Source organism: Notamacropus eugenii, chromosome 7 (assembly GCF_028372415.1).
Source record: "Notamacropus eugenii isolate mMacEug1 chromosome 7, mMacEug1.pri_v2, whole genome shotgun sequence".
Classification (NCBI taxonomy): Eukaryota; Metazoa; Chordata; class Mammalia; order Diprotodontia; family Macropodidae; genus Notamacropus; species Notamacropus eugenii.
Genome location: NC_092878.1, coordinates 54,455,585 through 54,473,116, shown reverse-complemented (window position 1 = coordinate 54,473,116; position 17,532 = coordinate 54,455,585). Strand labels below are relative to the sequence as shown.

The 17,532-nt window shown below is 43.1% G+C and overlaps 1 protein-coding gene and 1 pseudogene across 21 annotated transcripts in view; one reads left to right on the top strand and one right to left on the bottom strand.

Moving 5' to 3' along the window:
• LOC140514433 (neuroendocrine protein 7B2-like) overlaps positions 1-17,529 on the bottom strand; it is an 85,986-nt gene extending 68,457 nt beyond the window's left edge. For 4 of the 21 annotated variants that reach the window (XR_011970607.1, XM_072624788.1, XM_072624787.1 and 1 more), the window contains exons 1-2: positions 17,341-17,465; positions 16,086-16,529 (exon numbers count right to left, since the gene is read on the bottom strand). Coding sequence is in view for 18 of the 21 variants with exons in the window: in XM_072624788.1 (XP_072480889.1) it covers positions 16,086-16,428 (343 nt within the window). In the remaining 3 variants the exon portion in view is untranslated. Of the gene's footprint in view, positions 1-11,279; positions 11,512-12,905; positions 12,998-15,533; positions 15,732-16,085; positions 16,530-17,340 lie in introns of those variants that run through there. The other 17 variants (XR_011970608.1, XR_011970609.1, XM_072624786.1 and 14 more) reach the window with 14 other exon arrangements.
• On the top strand, positions 12,997-14,665 carry LOC140514432 (sentrin-specific protease 5-like; annotated as a pseudogene).
• Positions 17,530-17,532: the final 3 nt, after the last annotated feature.

Genomic DNA, 17,532 nt, shown 5'->3' with positions numbered 1-17,532 from the left:
ATAAGGAAGCAAAATTTGTCTAAGGAACATAAGATCTCATTGATTGCCATTTGTTGATTATGAAAAAAACATGTGAAACTCTAGATCAAAATGCAACATCAAAGGCACTCTTCTAATAAGGTCCCATGAATTAAGATCGTAAAAGAGTCCTTGGTAGATGCAAAGAGATAAATTTGTCCAGGGATCCTTTGAATTGCAACACCTATCAGAGGATGAAACAAGGATTTGTATGACCACCATAGGTATCTACCATGGTCATCTTCTGTTTTAGTGAAGACAGAGGTCTTCCTACTGCTGATGCTGATTTTTGCTGATATTTAGGAAAAAAAAACATTTATCTTTGTACTTTCTCAACTCTATCCCCCCTTCCTCTCCCACATCCCAACCCTCCCCCCCTCCCCCCACACACACATTATATACTGATTTTATGGAAAAATCCATTCTGAGTTCCAAACCACTTAGAAATGGATTTTGGGAACACAACCCATTGGTAAGCTGGAGTCCTCCTATATCCGTCTGCATTCATTGTTGGAGATTATCTGGGAAAACATGGGCTTCCTGCCTCAGCCCTATTACCCAACTAGCCCTGAGCTGGGAGTGAAATCAGACTTGGGCACAGAGGATTTGAGCCTGAGTGAATTTGTGTCTGCATTCCAAAATGAACTAGGGAGTATCTATTGTTTTATATTATTCACATTAAACTTTCTCCTTGATTTGGATAATTGGGGTATATCCCCTTAGAAAGGAGTTCGTTGGCAACCAAGCAACTAAAATCATTTTTACTACTCTATTAGAATATTATGAATAATAATTTATTTACACAAAATGTTCCCATTTTGCCAGTTGTTTCTGCAGGACAGGGGTTTCCACACTTAATTATATCACAGATTTTCAGCTTGAAATATATGGACAGAACCAAGAAATGCTGGACAAGGGTCATGGTAAATGTATACAATACAAAACTCCAAAGATAAAGTGCTGGAAATTTTAAAGCACAAAAAAGAAAGAAAGAAAGAAAAAACTTAAACCCTTTTCACATTGTAAAAATAGCACACGTAAAAGTTTTAAGTACATGCAATACTTTATAGCAAATTTTTTGGGGGGAGGGGGGGCTGGAAATATTGCTGACATTGGAAATTTTCTCCCTGAACTCCTTTCTGAATCATTTGGAATACCAGGATTCTGGGAAATATGGTCTGGGAAACAATGTTCCAATACAAAAAGTTGTACATGATTATTCCAGTTTCCCCAAGGGATCACTGAGACCCAGAAAGATTGCCTCACTTAGCACAAGCCAAGGAGTAGTTAGGTTATAGGGCCTTCTATATCTACTTTCCCTAAATTATTCAAATCAAAACCCTTTTCCCAGAAGTATTTCTCATATATGCTAATGCTACTACAGAGGAATAAACATAATCCACTGATTTATTTGGGAATTACTGTTACTTGCCAATGAATTACTCCAAAAGGCAGAGCCAAGTAAGTGTCTTCAAGAGTCTAGATATGAGAGAATTACCAAAGTAGACCAGCTCTGCTCACTTCACAATTTTGCCAGGATCAATCTTGTTCACATTGGTGTGTAACCAATAAGTATGGGCACTTAGTGATATGGCAAAAAGTGAAGGTTATCACTTCCATGTTAAAATCAATCATTCTTCTTAAAACACACAGGTCCCTGACTTTCTCATTCAAACAGTCATTTTATCTGGAAATTCAGAAGTACAATGGTGGTTAGACTTCAAGTATAAAATGAGCAACTCACATGAGCCTTTCCATGGTCTGACCAGAATCATGAGACTTTAGATGTCATCTTATCCAGTTTATCCAAAATTTTAATAATAACGCAAACAGAAAAAAAGGACATTTTCTAGGCTTTAGAAGCAGGATTTCATTATCTTATACAGTATAAAGCTGAAAAGTTACACAGACGAAAAATGTAAAAGTCACCACTGTTACGTACTTAAAATAATGCTAGGGAAACAGCTCCAGCTCATACATGCAAGCTGATACGCAACATAGAGGAAGAAAGGATGAAGGCATTTCGTTCTTGTATTCCTAGTGTAGCTCTAATGAAGCAGTTTGCTTCGGTCCAGAGTGGCCCTGGCACATCCTCTGAGCTCAGTGGCAGAGGAAAGGATGGAGAGCTAACTGGAGGGGCACATAGAGAATGGTGGGTCCAGGATGACCTAAAGGACCAAACAAATATCAGTTTCCATTTCAACTGTAAAACCTGTGATCCAATCCTATTAGATCTTAGGGTTCACCACACCACAGATGACCTGGAAATAGGGTGATTTTTCTGGTCCTCTGAAAACAAAAATCAGCTGAGGCTTCCCAGGGACCCACAGGGCCTCCAAATGTACAGTGCCTGACCGGTTCACTTTGTGTGGCTTTCCTCTTACCTACAAATAAGATGCAGCTGCTGTCCTCTTGTGGTGAAATCGAGAATTGCAGCTCCCTCTTTGTGAGCTCCAAATGACTGTGTCATTTTCTCAATGATTTCTCATAATGCAAGGGAAACCAACTGGATTCACTATAAATTTGTGTTATCTAGCTTCAGCTGGACCCTCACTGGCAGCTAGTGGTACAGAGAATAGGGAGTTAAACATGGAATTCGGAAGACCTGAGTTCAAATCTTGTCTCAGACACTTACCTGTATGATCCTGGGCAAGTCACTTAACCTGTGTCTCAGTTTCCTCACCTTTAAAATTGGGATCATAATAGCACCTACCTACTGGTGTGTATTTGAATATGTATGTGTGCATACACATATATACACACCTACATACACATATATGCACACATATGTGTGTATATATATGGTATATATAATTGTGGCATAGTTATTATCATTATTAGGAGGTAACTAGACAGAAGAGTGTTGTGTTGTTGTTAAGTCATTTTTCAGTCAGATCTGACTCTGCGTGATCCCCATTTGGGGTTTTGTTGGCAAAGATAATAGAGTGGTTTGCCATTTCCTTCTCCAGATCACTTATAGATGAGGAAACCAAGGCAAACAGGATCAAATGACTTACCCAGGGTCACACAGCCATATTTGAACTCAGGAAAATGAGTCTTCCTGATTAGCTCAGAGACTTTGGGTAAGTCACTTAATTTGTCTGCCTCTGCTTTGTCTTTAGTAAAATGCAAACAATTGCCTCCCAGGGTTTTTGTGAGGATAAAATGAATGAAATATTTACCATGCTTTGTACATCTTAAAGTGTTATATAAATGCTGACTACTGTTATGATTTAATTCCTTCCTAACTGAATTCCCAACTCACAATTCCAGAGAAGCTATTCCAAACCTTTTCTTCTCTCAAGCCTCCCATACTTTGCCTGGAAAATTGAGGCCACTTTATTCCTCACAATGATCTCCTTCATGGTTATCCTTCATGCCTGGAATATAATACCTACTTATCTCTACATTACAAAATTCCTCTCTTCCTTCAAGACATCGCTGAAGACCTTTCACATGGTCTTTCCAGATTCTAGCACCACCACCCCTCCCTCTCTACTTTATATTAAACTACTTTGTTTTCATTCTCTTTATTATTTCCAGTATGTATGTATATATGTGTCTATATGTGTGTGTGTATTTGTTGTCTCTCTCATTAGAGCATAAACTTTTTGAGAAAAGGGATTATTTCATTCATCGTGTTTGTATTCCCAGAGCTTAACGTAGTAGGTTGATTGTCTTTCATTCTTAAAGACAACCATGACATCATGACTTGCAAGTGAATTGTTAACTGGGGCAGGGCTGTACAAAATAACCAGCCTCTCTCTCCCCTCCAGAGACATCTGGGTGCAAGTGGCAAGATATAGATCAGGAAGACTAGGGATGGCCCCAATGCAACAGGAGACCTTGGCCTTTTTTAAGCTAAGGTCTTTCCCAGGTCTCTGACTCAAGCAACATCCATTCAGTGATTAAAGCTAGGTGAGAAATGAGGCAAAGAAAGGCCACTTTTACCTACCCAAAGCAAAAAAAATCAATTTGGGAGGGGAAGACTGTCAGGGTTTCTGGCCAAAACAGAGACCATTGCAATTTATACTCACTCAGAGCCATCAGAGCCCAAAGACCAAATGAGACTTGAGCTGGAACCTATGGTGGGACAGTTAATGAGAGCCAGAGTGATTTGGGTTTAAGGTATGGTCCTTAAAAAAGAAATCTAGCAGATATGACTACACATCTGTCATTTGAAGGCCAGGACCAAGTCTGGAGAGGTTCATAGGCTCAGAGAGCCCAGAAGTCATCTAATCCAAATCCTTAGTGTAACAGAAATGTTTTTTGATCTTGGCCATAGAGGTACATAAGAACTGTATGTTGCACATTTTCAGACTTTTTCAAGGTATTGATCTGTTACGTTGATTTTTTTTTTGGTTATTTTCTTTATTATATTCAAAAATCCCAGCATATTTCCTTCCTTTGTTCCTCTGGAAGGGAGAGGGGAAAGGATACTAGGAGAAACCATGGTGATGTGGTAGAAAAAGACCTCAATAAAAACTTTTTTTTAAGAAATAGCAAATTTAATGGACCATAAAGAAAGCATTTTTCATAACCTGGCCCTTTCCTGTCTTTCTAGTGTCCTTCTCTCCATCTGTCCTACAGTTCAAGGACAATGCCCATCTTGCTGAGGTTTTTTGGGTTTTTTTTAACAAAACACTCCACCTCCCAGCTCCATGCACCTTCCCTGGCTGTCCCCCATGACTCCTTCCCTTTCTCTGCCTCCCAGCATCCCCCACTTCCTTCAAGTCTCAACTTTCTGCAAGAAGCCTTTGCCCGGCTCCCTTGTTACCAGCGCCTTCCTTCTGAGATTACCTACAATTTATCATATTTATTTACTTGTAGACAGTTGTTTGTATATTGTTTCCTCCACTAGGTTATGTACTACTCAATAGCAGAGACTACTTTTTGCCTTTCTTTGTATCCCCAGCAGATAATAAGCACTTAATAAATCCTTATTGATTTTTTTTGTTTGACTTAATTTACCTCCCTTTGGTATATATGCCCTACAGTGAAACTAGGTGATGCAGTGGGTAGTGTTGGTCCTGGAGTCACGAAGACTCATCTCCCTGAGTTCAAATCTGGCCTCAGACACTAGCAGTGTGATCCTGGGCAAGTTACTTAATCCTGTTTCCTCATCTGTAAAATGAGCTGGAGAAGAAAATGGCAAACTCCTCCAATATCTTTCTCACAAAAATCCCAAATGGAGTCCCGAACAGTCAAACACAACTGAACATCAACAAGAAATGAGGAATATGAAGAATTCGGGGGGGGGGGGGGGGGGAAACAATCCCATCCAACTGAATAACAACAATATACTTTTAAATGCATTAACTTGGGAAATAATATGGCGTGACATTGACCTCCCACCTGCTTGACATGGACATTGTGAGAATCAATGAATTAATAGCTACAAATGCCTTTGGATTTCATGGGAGAAAACCTCTAAAGAAATATAAGGTATAGTATAGAAGGAAAGAGGGTTGGCCTGAAAAAAAGAAAATGGTGGTGGGTATTGAGGGAAAACCATTTGGAGATCAAAAACTGTCTGGAAGTGATTGACAAGGTATTAGAACATATGACTGAATGTTTCCTTTTACTCATTACTCCATGTGTCTTATGTTAAAGCAGTGCTTAGTGCCTGGCACACAGTAGGTACTTAATAAATGTTAGCTGACTGTGGCTGTACCAACAAAATGTAATTTTGAAGGTTGGCTTACAGCCAACTTTGACAGAGGTTCCTTACAAGACATTCAAGGAACAGAAATTCCTTAGTCTTTGACTGATGTGGAAATAGAGCTCTCCAGAGCTTGTGAATTGTGTGAGACAATTCACAAGGAAAAGGACCAATATGGTTTCTTCCAGACACCTGTACCCTGGAGGACTCCTTGCTGAGTGAATGGGAAAGCCGCCATATCTTCTCGTAGCTCCACTAGGTAAAGGCAACTAGCATACCTTGTTACTATGGTGATGACAGTCATAAAATGGCCAAGATCAAAGGGCATTTCTATGACACTAAGCTCATAATAAGACATTTTCTAAATTCTCTGTGAAATAGACTGACAGTTTTGTTTTTTAAACTGAGCAGAAAAATGACTTCTTCCTATCTTGAACTGCATGATTTTCTTTTTTGAGAGTAGTAGATTAAAATATTTTTTTGGTCCAGAACATTGCTTTCATGAATAGAGGAAGTCCTAGTAAGGAAACTCCTTCTACCGGTACACACTGGCATATGTTCTCCAATTTGTAGTCTTATATACTGAGAGGAGACTGAGAGGTTGTTATTTACACAGTCACAGACCAGTGTATGTGTGACAAAATCAGGATTTAAACCTAGAACTTCCTGACTCTAAGACTAGCTTCTCACGATGCCATGGTTTGCCTCTCACCAAACACTGCTCAGAAGACCATAGAATTTGGGCTGGAAGGCACCAGAGGAGCCATACAGTCCACTCCCTTCATTCCACTTTTCCTACCCCCAGTCATCTGTGAAAAATAGAATGAACTCAACTGTAACAATGTCGAATTAAATCAATTGTGTTTTTTGAGGAAGATGGGAGCAATGGAAGGAACCTTGGTATAGAGGAGTCAGAAAGAACTGGGTTTGTATGCTGCCTTTGACATGACCACACACAAGTCATTTAAGGATATGTAACTCTCTAAGCTTCCCTAACAGGACCATGGAAGGAACCTTGGGCATTCTCTCCCAATCCCCTCATTTTACATTTGAAGAAATGGAGGTACAGAAGTTTAAATAATTTGTCAAAGGTTACACAAGACATTCTGCAAAAGCTTTCAAGCTCAGGTTCTATAACTTTCCATTGCCACATGTTGCTTCTCCCAGATTTCTTCCTGTTGATGAGAACTGTTGAGTTTCCACAAAATCACATAACTTTGATAAAGTGACCTAATAATGAAGGTGACTTTACTCTTCCTTTCAGACTGGAAAGAAAAATGTTGTCAGAAGAAAGAAAATTAAGTGGGGAAGAGAATTTTGAAGAATAAGTAACAAAAATGACAACATTCCAGCTGGGCATATTAACTGACCCTGGCATATGGCACAGCACTGAAGCTATGTGTTTCAGGGATATTTTTAGATGAGTTTTGTAGGGACGCCAGGGTCAGTTCATTTGGATACTGTTATCCAGATGGTTCCAATTTCACTTTCCCCTGTAATTTGCATATTCTCATCTGACAATGCCATGATGAACATCATTAAACGTTTATCATAAAGCAATTACATATTATTTAAACTCTAAGCATAAGCGTATGAAAAATGGATTGACTGTGATGTGACAAGATCGCATTGTGTAGTATAAGAAGTAGGGAAAGGCTGGATGCTCGAAGAGCTTAGAAAACTCGGCAGAGGAATTCAGCTTTGATATGGTACACTGTAGGTTGTTGATAATCTTGACATTATAATAATCCCACACATTTATGTAGGTCTTGGTGGTTACAAATGCTTTGAGTATCACTTCATTTGATCCTGTCACCAATTCTGTGAGGAGTAATTTGCTTCAAAGTGTTTTAGAGGATTCATCTGGTAACGGTACGTAAAATGGATTGGGGGCAGGGAGGAAGGAAGAAGCCAGGGGAAAAGACTAGAGGCAGGAAAGCCAATTAGGAGGCCATTACAGTAATAGGAATCGAAATAATGAGGCAGCCAGGTGATAGAGGATAGAGTCAGGAAGACTTGAATTCAAATGTGATCTCAGACATTTACCAGCTGCATAACCCTGGCCAAATCACTTAACCTCTGTCTGCCTCAGTTTCCTCAACTGTGAAATGGGAATAATAATAGACCTATTTCTCCAGGATTGTTAGTAGGATCAAATGAAATAATATTTGCAAAGCACACAGTGCCTGGCACACAGTAAGGGCTTAATAAAAAAGTTGTTTTCTTCCTTCCTTCCTTCCTTCCTTCCTTCCTTCCTTCCTTCCTTCCTTCCTTCCTTGGACATGGGTGTTGGTATTGGGAATGAAGAGGAAGGGACAAATCTATTCTCAAAGGAAAAAATGGACAAAACATAGTGAATGACTGGATGTGAGAAATGAAAGAGAAAAAGCTCCCAAAATTACTCAAAAGTTTCAAGCTTCAAAGACTGCAAGAACAGTGATGCTTTGGATAAGGAGAAAAGGGAACCGATTTAATGCAGTGAAGGAAGATGATGAATTTAGGTTTAGACAAGTTGAGCAGACAATGACAGGCAACAGAAAGAACGCTAGAATCAACCACAGAAGAGGTAGGTTCTAGTCCCGACTCAGTTATTTATTAGGTGTGTAACCTTAGACAAGTCTCTGCGTCTCAATTTCCTCAACTGTACAATATGGGCATGAGATCACTGGCCTCAAACTTCAATTACATGTTTAGGTTTAAAACGCTCATCTTTTTACTTTAGTACTATTTAAATGCTTATTTCTTTTCCCCCAAATTTAAAAGAGTAGAATACTTTTTATGCATAGGACTACCTAAATATTATTTATATAAATATAAATATATAATATTTATCAGATCTGTGCAATCTGAACTGTGACTTGTTTCCGAGACTATAGGATTCTGAAGGTCTCCCCCCAACTCTGACATTCACCTGGAAGAGTTGCACGATTCTCATTCATGGGGGTACCCTCTCCAATGGTACAGATTACAATGAATACACACCTCGTCATGCTGTGATTACTGCCCATGTCCTCCCAGCACATCTCCTCCACAGGGGTCTGCCCAACATCATCGGAGACCTTCCCTTGCCAGGACAATGAGGTAATAAGGTAGTATATAATAAATTCATAATGATGAAGGTTCAGACAAAAGTAGAATCAATACTTAATGGAACCAGGGCTGAGAAAAAGAGATGCACGAAATTGTGTCATTGACATAATAGGAAACCAAGCTCTATAACTTGTTGTTCTATAGGACTGTATAGGCATACAGCAGGTCAGCTTAGTACAAGGCCAGCCAACCTGTCCTGAGGTAGACCTGATGGTGAAGGTCTTAATGGATGGCCACCACAAAATGGGTGTTTTCAGCCACAGGAGTTCATGACAAGTGTCTATTAGGACATGGAGAAGTTGCAATTTACATTAGTGGAGTGAAGAAATCGTGAGCCTTTTGAAATAAGTAGTATCCCTCAGCAAAGGTGGGTCAATCAATCAACTAGCATTTATCAAGTGCTTCCCAGGGTATTAAAGCTGATAATGCAAAGGACAAAAGAGTCATTGCCCTCAAAGAACTTAGATTTTAATGAAGAGAACAGAGTTCTGAGTTCTGTGTATGTGAAATACAGGCTGTATAACTACATTAGTTGGGAAGCTAATTGGCACAGTGAACAGAGGACTCATCTTCTGAGTTCAAATCCAGCCTCAGACACTTACTACCAGTGTGACCCTGGATAAGTCACTTAACTCTGTTTGCCTCGGTTTCCTCTTCTTTAAAATGAGCTGGAGAAGGAAAATGGCAAACCACACTCCAGCATCTGTGCCAAGAAAACCCCAGATGGTTTCATGGACACCACCTTTACCTAACTACAAGTTTTTACTCAATTCAGAATGGAATATTTTTCCATGGGAACATTTTTTGCATTTGATAGCACTAGACAGTGGTATGATGAAGTGAACTGAGAGTTGCATTTGGAGTCAGGAAGTAAACAAGCAGTTATTAAGTTCCTGACCTATGCCAGGTACTGTGTTAACAGTGAATGATACAAAGGAAAGTGAAAACAAAACAAAAAGACAATCTAGGTGTAAGTCTTGCCTCTGAAACCTAAGAGTTGCGTGACTCTGGGTAAAGTCACGAACTCTTCAGACAACTCTCTGAGACTATAAGTTGTGACAAACAGATGCCAATCTGCATTGGTAGCCCCCAACACCACTGAAATTACAAGTCAGCCCCCAAAAAATGGTAGTTCATGAAAAAGGAAGATTAACATCTAAAGAAATTCCCTTTACAGCTTTGTGTTGGGAACATAATCATGAGATTCTTGGTTCTTTAATCAATTACAATTAAAATAGGTTCACATTTTTATAGTGCTGTATCATTGACAAAGGGCTTTACCAAGCAACAGAAGCTTGGCCTGGCAACTAATATTGGCCACACTGTAAGCCCCATGAAAGCAGAGACTACAGTATTTCCAGTCATCTTGACTTTTATTTTGCCTCTGGACTGGAGGAGAGAGTGAAGCTGATGACTTTGCCAAGCTCTGCCTCACTTCAATCCAATTTACATGCAAGTCAAGACACCACGCTTGTCATGTCATTCCTTGGTCCTTTTCGAGAAAGAAGGATGAACGATACCTTTACAAAAACTAACTCATGGGATTTTAACAGTAATCTTTTCAAGTAACTTGTACAAATATGACCAATCTCATTTTACAGATCAAGAAACTGAGACTCAGAGAATTTATGTAACATTGTTGGCAACTGGAAGAGTCAAGATTCAAACCCAGAATTTCTGACACTGAAGTGAGTACAATATTGATTGACAGAATAAGGACAGAGTTAGGAAACAGCATGCTCTTTACTATGTCCAAAAGTCAAGATATCACTCTGTCTTGGTCAAACAACAACAATTATTACAAGACATAAAACTGGAGAAAGGGTAGGAGAAGAGTAAACTGGTAAAAAATGTCAGATTGTTAGTTTATTTTCCTGTTTAGAAAAGCTGGTTAAAAAGAAAATTGAATAAACTCTCATTTTTAATTTCCAGGTGAGCTACTAACTCTCCATCAGTACACATATAATTAGGATCCAAGATATTAATGGAAACTCTGAAAGTCACATGAACCTTTTCTCCATGACAACGGCGGGGGTGACTAACCAGGCATTTCCTGCTTTTACAAAGATACAGATATTTACTGAAGTATAATGCAGTCAAAGGAGCCTAATGGAAATGGGTAAGTATACCTAAATCAACACCAGTACCAAGTTACTGATATAAGTGCATGCATTTAGTCAATCCCAAACATAGCCTTCTGGATTACTGGGTGAGAAGAACTGAAAGGAAACATTTATTAAGCATTTCCTTTGTTCCAGCAACTGTGCTAAGCACTTTACAAATATTCTCTCTTTTAATCTACACAACAAGCCAGTGCAGCAAGTGCCGTTATTATCCCCATTTTACAGTTAAGACATTATGATAGGGAGCAAATCCCTCCTTTATATGTGGGTATACAAAGCCTAGAAAAGGGAAATAGTGGGAAAGGACCAAAGAGGATGTAATAGGGTTTTTTTTAAGTCAATTAATAAAAGACAAAGCAAAACCAAGAAGGGATAAAACATAGTACCTTCAATGCTCTGTGGACCCACAAGATTCATAGCCTGATGAGCCGCATATTCTACACGGGGCCTAGCAATGCCCAGCTGTTCCATCACTCCATGGAGCAACCTCTAAATATCTGCTTCTGAAACTCGGTCTGGAGTCCGAGGACTATGAGCAGATGATAGAGTCCATCCCAATGCTAGCCAAAACACCATGTTGTACAAGACAGCGCTCAGCATCATGGAGTCTATTGTCCCCTGCAAAAAAAGGAGAAACCAACTATCAATCGGTCACAAGGAGAAAGGGGGCTGTGTGGTTTTCAAAAAAAGGGAATGGTAGGCAATTGAAACTTTAGGTTACTAAGCTTGACAGCAAATTCTGGTAAAATTCAAGGTTTGTGAGTGTTTAGAAAGGGAAGAGGTGATCACTGTGATCCTGCATGGGTGTAATAAGAACAAGGGAAGTCAAAAGAACCTTATTTCTTTTTGTTGTCAAGGATTTGAACATAGTATATCTTGATTAACAAAGCCTTTTATAATACTCTTTTGGGCAAGATGGCAAAATGTGGACTGGCTAACGGCATAGTTAGGTAAATTCAGAACTGGCTGACTAACCAGACCCAAAGTGTGGTGATGAATGGATTGATTGATGTTAGACTGAAGGGAAAAGGGCTATGATGGAATGAAGCTAGATCCTAATCTAGCTCTAATCTATTCAAAATTTTCCCAATGATTTAGTGGAAGAAAGATATAGGTGGCATGCATTTAAATTTTCAGATGATACATAGCTAGGAGCAGCAGCTAATACACTAAATAACAGACCAGTGATCCAAATGAGTATGGATCAACTGAAGCTAACAAGGTGAAATATAATCATGAGAGGGATATGGTACAGGTCTGTGCTTTCATTGGGATAGGGAGCTCCTAGATAAGGAAGTCCCTCTAACGATGCAAGTCAATACTCTCCAATATATAGTTTCAGAGTTGCCCAGAACATTGATTTAAATGACTTTCCAGGGGTCACTCAGCCAATATGGGCCAGAGGCTGGACTTGAGCTCAGGTTCTTCCAGTGTTAAAGTCAGATTTTCATTGTAGTGCCTCTCTATAATATAATCATAGATTAATTAAAAAAAAAAAACCTTTGTATATGTGGAAAAATATATTAAAGATAAAAGTCCTCTATTTGGGCTTAAAAACACAGCTATCAAGTATAGGGCAGGAGACATGTGGATATATAGCAATTAAAGTGAAAAAAATCTGGAGGATCTGATGGATCAAAAACTCCATACAAGTCAATAAGTATGATGTGGCAATGCAACAGCAAAATCAAATGCAATTTTGGTCTTTATTAATATTCAAAGGCAAGGCGGTGGTAGGTGGCCCTGCCCTTCTCTGGCTGATTCAGACAACACATGGAGCATTGCATCCAGTTCTAAGAAGTGAGCCCCTAAGAAGGGGTTGATCAAGGAAGTGAGGAGACTTGAAACCATGCCTTCTAAAGATTAAAGGAACTGGAATGTAAAGCCTAGAGAAGATTGAGGAAACAAAGGAATGGTTGCCTTAAACTTCTGAAAGTTTCCAAAGGGCCACAATTTGGAGCCTTCATTTTACAGATGAGGAAACTGAGGCCCAGAGAAGCAAAATTACTTGCCCCAAGAGATGCATAGCATAGGTGGGAATTTGAACTCAGGTCCTCTGACTCTCCATCCAGGACTCTTTCTACTGCACCACACTGAGTTGGTCCTGGACAACAGAACATGGAACCATGAACAAAAATTACAAGGAAGCAGATTTCACTTTAATAGAAAGAAGAACTTCCTAACAATTGACTTGTTTTGCCAGCGGGGCCCTGGGGCGGGGGCTGGGTGACGCAGCAGGGCCCTGGGCAGAGCATCAGGCGTCCAGGTCCCACGATGCCACAGAGCAATGAAAGGCCAGCAAAGATCTCTGCTCAGCAAAAGCAGCCACTTGCCAGCCTTCTCAGAGAAGTGGAGGGCCGGGTTTGAGGGCCTTAAAAAGTTCTGCCTTTTACGCGCCAGGCAGGAGACCTGGAGGACCTGGCACAGGCTGTACCAATCCCTCCAGCGTGGGAGGAAGGTTCTTCGGCTCCAGAGGAAGTGGGGCCAGAAAACGGGCCTGGCTGCTCCCCATAGCTACCCAATCCCTGGCACTGTAAGCCCCCACATTCGGGGGCACCTCGTTGAAAGCCTGGCAGCATCTGTTGAGAATGCTGCCCAGGAATGCCAGTCAGAGGAAGAGCCCCGCACGGCAGCAGCTGGCTTGCCAGTGGGCAGTGTGTTAGGTCAGGCCAATGGCTGCAGGCAGAGGACTGACCACCAGGATCCTGGCAGGCTCAGGACAGCCAGCAGGGAGGGCCAGGTGGAGAGCAGCCCCACCTTAGTCACCTTGAGGAACCATAAGGGAAATGGTTGTTACTGCAGCTGCTACCAAGGGCTGGGCCCAAACATAATGGAGCCGGAGCAGCCGTCCCTAACTCCGGGAAGGACCCAGCTTAGCCAGCATAGTGGGGAAAAGGATATCACTGCTTCGGGTGTATAAGGAACTGTCCATGATTCCGTTTGGGTACCGGATCCTGAGGTCCCCCCAGTTTAAATCGAGGAGAACGTGTAAGCTTCGGACAGGCCAGCAGCGGAGCTGGGTGCAGAAGTTCGCCAGGGGCCATAGGGAGAAGCGCCAGGAAGGCTGCCAGAGGGTACTTGTAGCTCATTCCCTCACTCAGGTCCCAATAGCCCCGCTCCCCTCCCTCAGGTTCCTTTCCCAGATATGGACTGCAGCGCCTTAGGGCCCACAGCAAAGGGAAAGAACTCAAGAACACCCAGTAGCCCGGGGCCCAGAGCCATGTGTCGGAGACGCCCTCCCTAGTCAGCAGAATGGCAATGTCACCCATGGTTGGGATCCATCCCACTTCACCAGACTGAGCAGTGAGATAGTCTCACCCAAACACACCAATCCAACCTATTTTTCTACTACTCCAATATTCCTTCTCCAGTTAAAGCAATTTAATCTCCTTCCTGTTCCAAGAACACAGCATGATCTTCCCTGCCTCAGTTTCTTCTCTCTTATTGTTCCTCTCACTTGAAATGTCTTCATTTCTCCTTTCTGCCTAGTATTAACTCTCCTTAAAGCCCCACCTATTCCAAGAAAGCTTTTCCTATCTTTTCTAGCCTCTTCCTTCTCTTAACCATACAGTAGCAAACAACCAGATTGTTTGCTACTGTTTCATATAACCTTGGATTTTCAACTGGAACACAAGCTCCTTGAGAGCAAAATACTGTGAACATACACTTTGTGTTTCACGGTGCCTCACCCAATACAAAAACCCACAGTAGATGGTCAAATTATTCATTTTTCAACTGTGTAGTGCAACAAATAAACCAAAATGCTACTTCATATTTTCATACGTGCCTTAAATGTCTAAGGAACGCCAATTTTAAGCCTACAAGTGACACCAAGTTGGTTGTGGCTAGCAAACATCTGCTAGCAACCTGTGAGAAAGAATGAGATGCTGAAATAGCCTTAAGCTGGAGAGGTGATTAAAAAGAAACAGGATATAGTTCAATAGAGTACAAGGAAGAAAAACAAGCTATATAATTCAAAGGTAAAGAATGACCAACTGGCACAAGGGCAACAACAAAAAAAATTGAGGCAGCATGAAAATTTACCAGGTGATATAAATTATTACCTAAGCACAACAATGGGAGTTATATAGGGGAATGAATACAACATATAAGAACTTTAGGATGTTCTGCCAAACCTGTACTTATCAGACTCTCAAAAAAATATGGTCCATTTTGGGCTTCACAAACTAGATGTGGAACACTGGAACTGGTGGTTCCAGAGAAAAGTAGCAAAAATAAAGATTCAGGGAAATGGAAACCTTGAGGAAAAATTCAACTTGGAGGGGAAAACCCTAAAAACCCTAAAAAATCCTAAAAAACAGAAAAGGATTATATATTGATAAAGGTGAATTAATACTATTTTTACATAGATGAAACAAAAGAAAATAAGTTGCTAAATTCTGCAAAAAATGCCTTTGAAAACATTTAGGGTAATTTATAAAAAAAAAAAAAAAAGATCACTGAGGTGAGTAGGTTAAGTGTGGTAATTCAAGGAGGCAGAGGGTGAACTTCTGGCGATCCCTAATGGCTACTTCATTCTAAAACATCCCAAAGTCTCCTGAGAGTGCCTCACTCATTCATTGTCAGCTCTCTAACCTAAAGTGTCTCCCTCTTTTCCCTAAATGAACCTGTATTCTTACCAGTCCTTTGATGAGGTCTGAGCTTCTCTATTAGGTTAAGTTGTTCCTGGGGCCTTAGTTCTGGGCAACTTGCCCATTCTTTCTTGGCCACAGCCTTGGGCTGGGACTCCCCTGCTGAACACTTAGTAACTGCAGAGGTGATCTTAGAGGTGTCACCTTCTCTGCTCGAACTTCCTGCCCTTTCACAGGGACAGCGACCTAGACAGAATACCCGTTAGTTCTCAATGACAAGCTAGATTAGGGTGGGTTTCCAAGGATAAATACTTGAAATCAAAGGAGATCATCCCACAGGGGCAGAACCACACATCCCACTCCCCAGGCAGCAAAGAGCTTGAGAAAGGGGAGATCAAGATGCTAAATTTGGTAAAGAAGTTCAAAACAATGCCCTCCTTTTATTCCCGGTACAAGAAACTGCTGAAACATTTTGGCATAGTAGATGGAGGATCAGCCAAACGGTCACCCACTGGTTTCCGTGGCAGAAATAATACCCATCGTACAGAGAGCCAAAGGGCCCTGTTGTACCCCCACTTCTCCTGTCGTGTGGTCCCTCACCCTGCTTTCGGAATCCCCCGCTCCTCACCGGGCACTCCGGCCTCTTGGGTTCTCTCTCCAAATCTTCTACCAGGGTCACGGCTTCCTCTCCGCTCTCTGGACGATGCTCCTGTACCCAGGGCTGACTCTCCCCAGGCAGGACGGTCAGGAATTGCTCCAGCACCAGGGTCTCCAGGATTTGCTCCTTGGTCCGAACCTCTGGCCGTAACCACCTACAGCACAGCTCCCAGAGCTGGCTGAAAGCTTCCCGGGGCCCAGCCACCTCCTGGTAGTGGAATCTCCTGAACCGCTGTCGGAAGGTCTCCGAGTTCCCCACATCGCCTCTCAGAGCGGACTTGGCCATCGTTCACAGAGGAGGCAGTCTGACATCAGACGGAGGTGTGGCAGCCGGGGCTTCCCCCGGCCTCCTCTCTGTCTTTGGGGACCTGCGGGAGGAGCTTCTCCCTGGGCAGAGAGGAATGGGAGGGTCACAGGGGGCGCCCATTCATCCAAGGCCGTCCCAGGGCCAGCCTGAAGGAACCAGCTGGACTGGGAGCAGAAGCCAGGGTTAGGGACGGGAGCGGGGCTGCCCCAAAGCTGCCTCTGCGGCCTGAAGCAGCGAACCGCGTGTACTGACCGCACCTCCACAGCACCGGGGGGTCTGGATCCTAACGGCTGCCAGGCGGCGGGAGGGGCCAGCGGCCCAGCACCCAGCACCCAGCAGGGGGCCCTCACGGCCCGCCCCCCGCCCGATCCGAGCCCTTCCCAGAGCCCTCCGCGCCTGCCCCGCCCCCTCCGCTCCACTTTCACCACCTCCCCAGGCAACAATCGATGCAGGAACGTGTGGTCTTTGTTTTCCTCTAGTTTGGGGAACCTCGGGGTCCCGGCCCGTAACGGGCACGACAGGGGAGGGCCGGGTGGGCCCTGGGGGTCACCGTGAGCTGGGGGTGACAGCCGACGGGGGAGCGCTTCTACACGGGGGACCAGACCCTGCGGAGAGGACCTGGGGTGTCCCGGAGCCTGGCGGAGGGAGGGAGATCGGGGTTCGGGAAAGGACAGGGCGCCCGGGCTTCGGTCTCTTTGTCTCGGCTCCCTCCGGCCGGGTCACTCTTGGCGTCGTCCCGTCCTTTCCAGACGGTCACTGATTGGGCTGAGGGGAGCCCCAGGCACCCCCGTCCCGGCCTGCCTCCTCCATCTGTCCGCTCCTCTCCACCCCCGCCCCCTCCCACCGCTCCCCCCGAACCGAGTCCGGTCCCCGCCTCCCGGAGGGCCTCACCCGCTCCCGCTCCGGCCCCGGCCCGGCTCTCCAGCCTCCCAGACCAGCTCCCAAACCGGAAGTCCGCGCGGGAGACACCGAGGACCTTAGGGCGCGTGCGCCAAGGCCGCTGCCTGGACTACGTCTCCCAGAGAGCTCGGTGGACTAGAAGCGAACGTGGTCGCTCCGACCAAGCTACGTGAACGCTTCCGG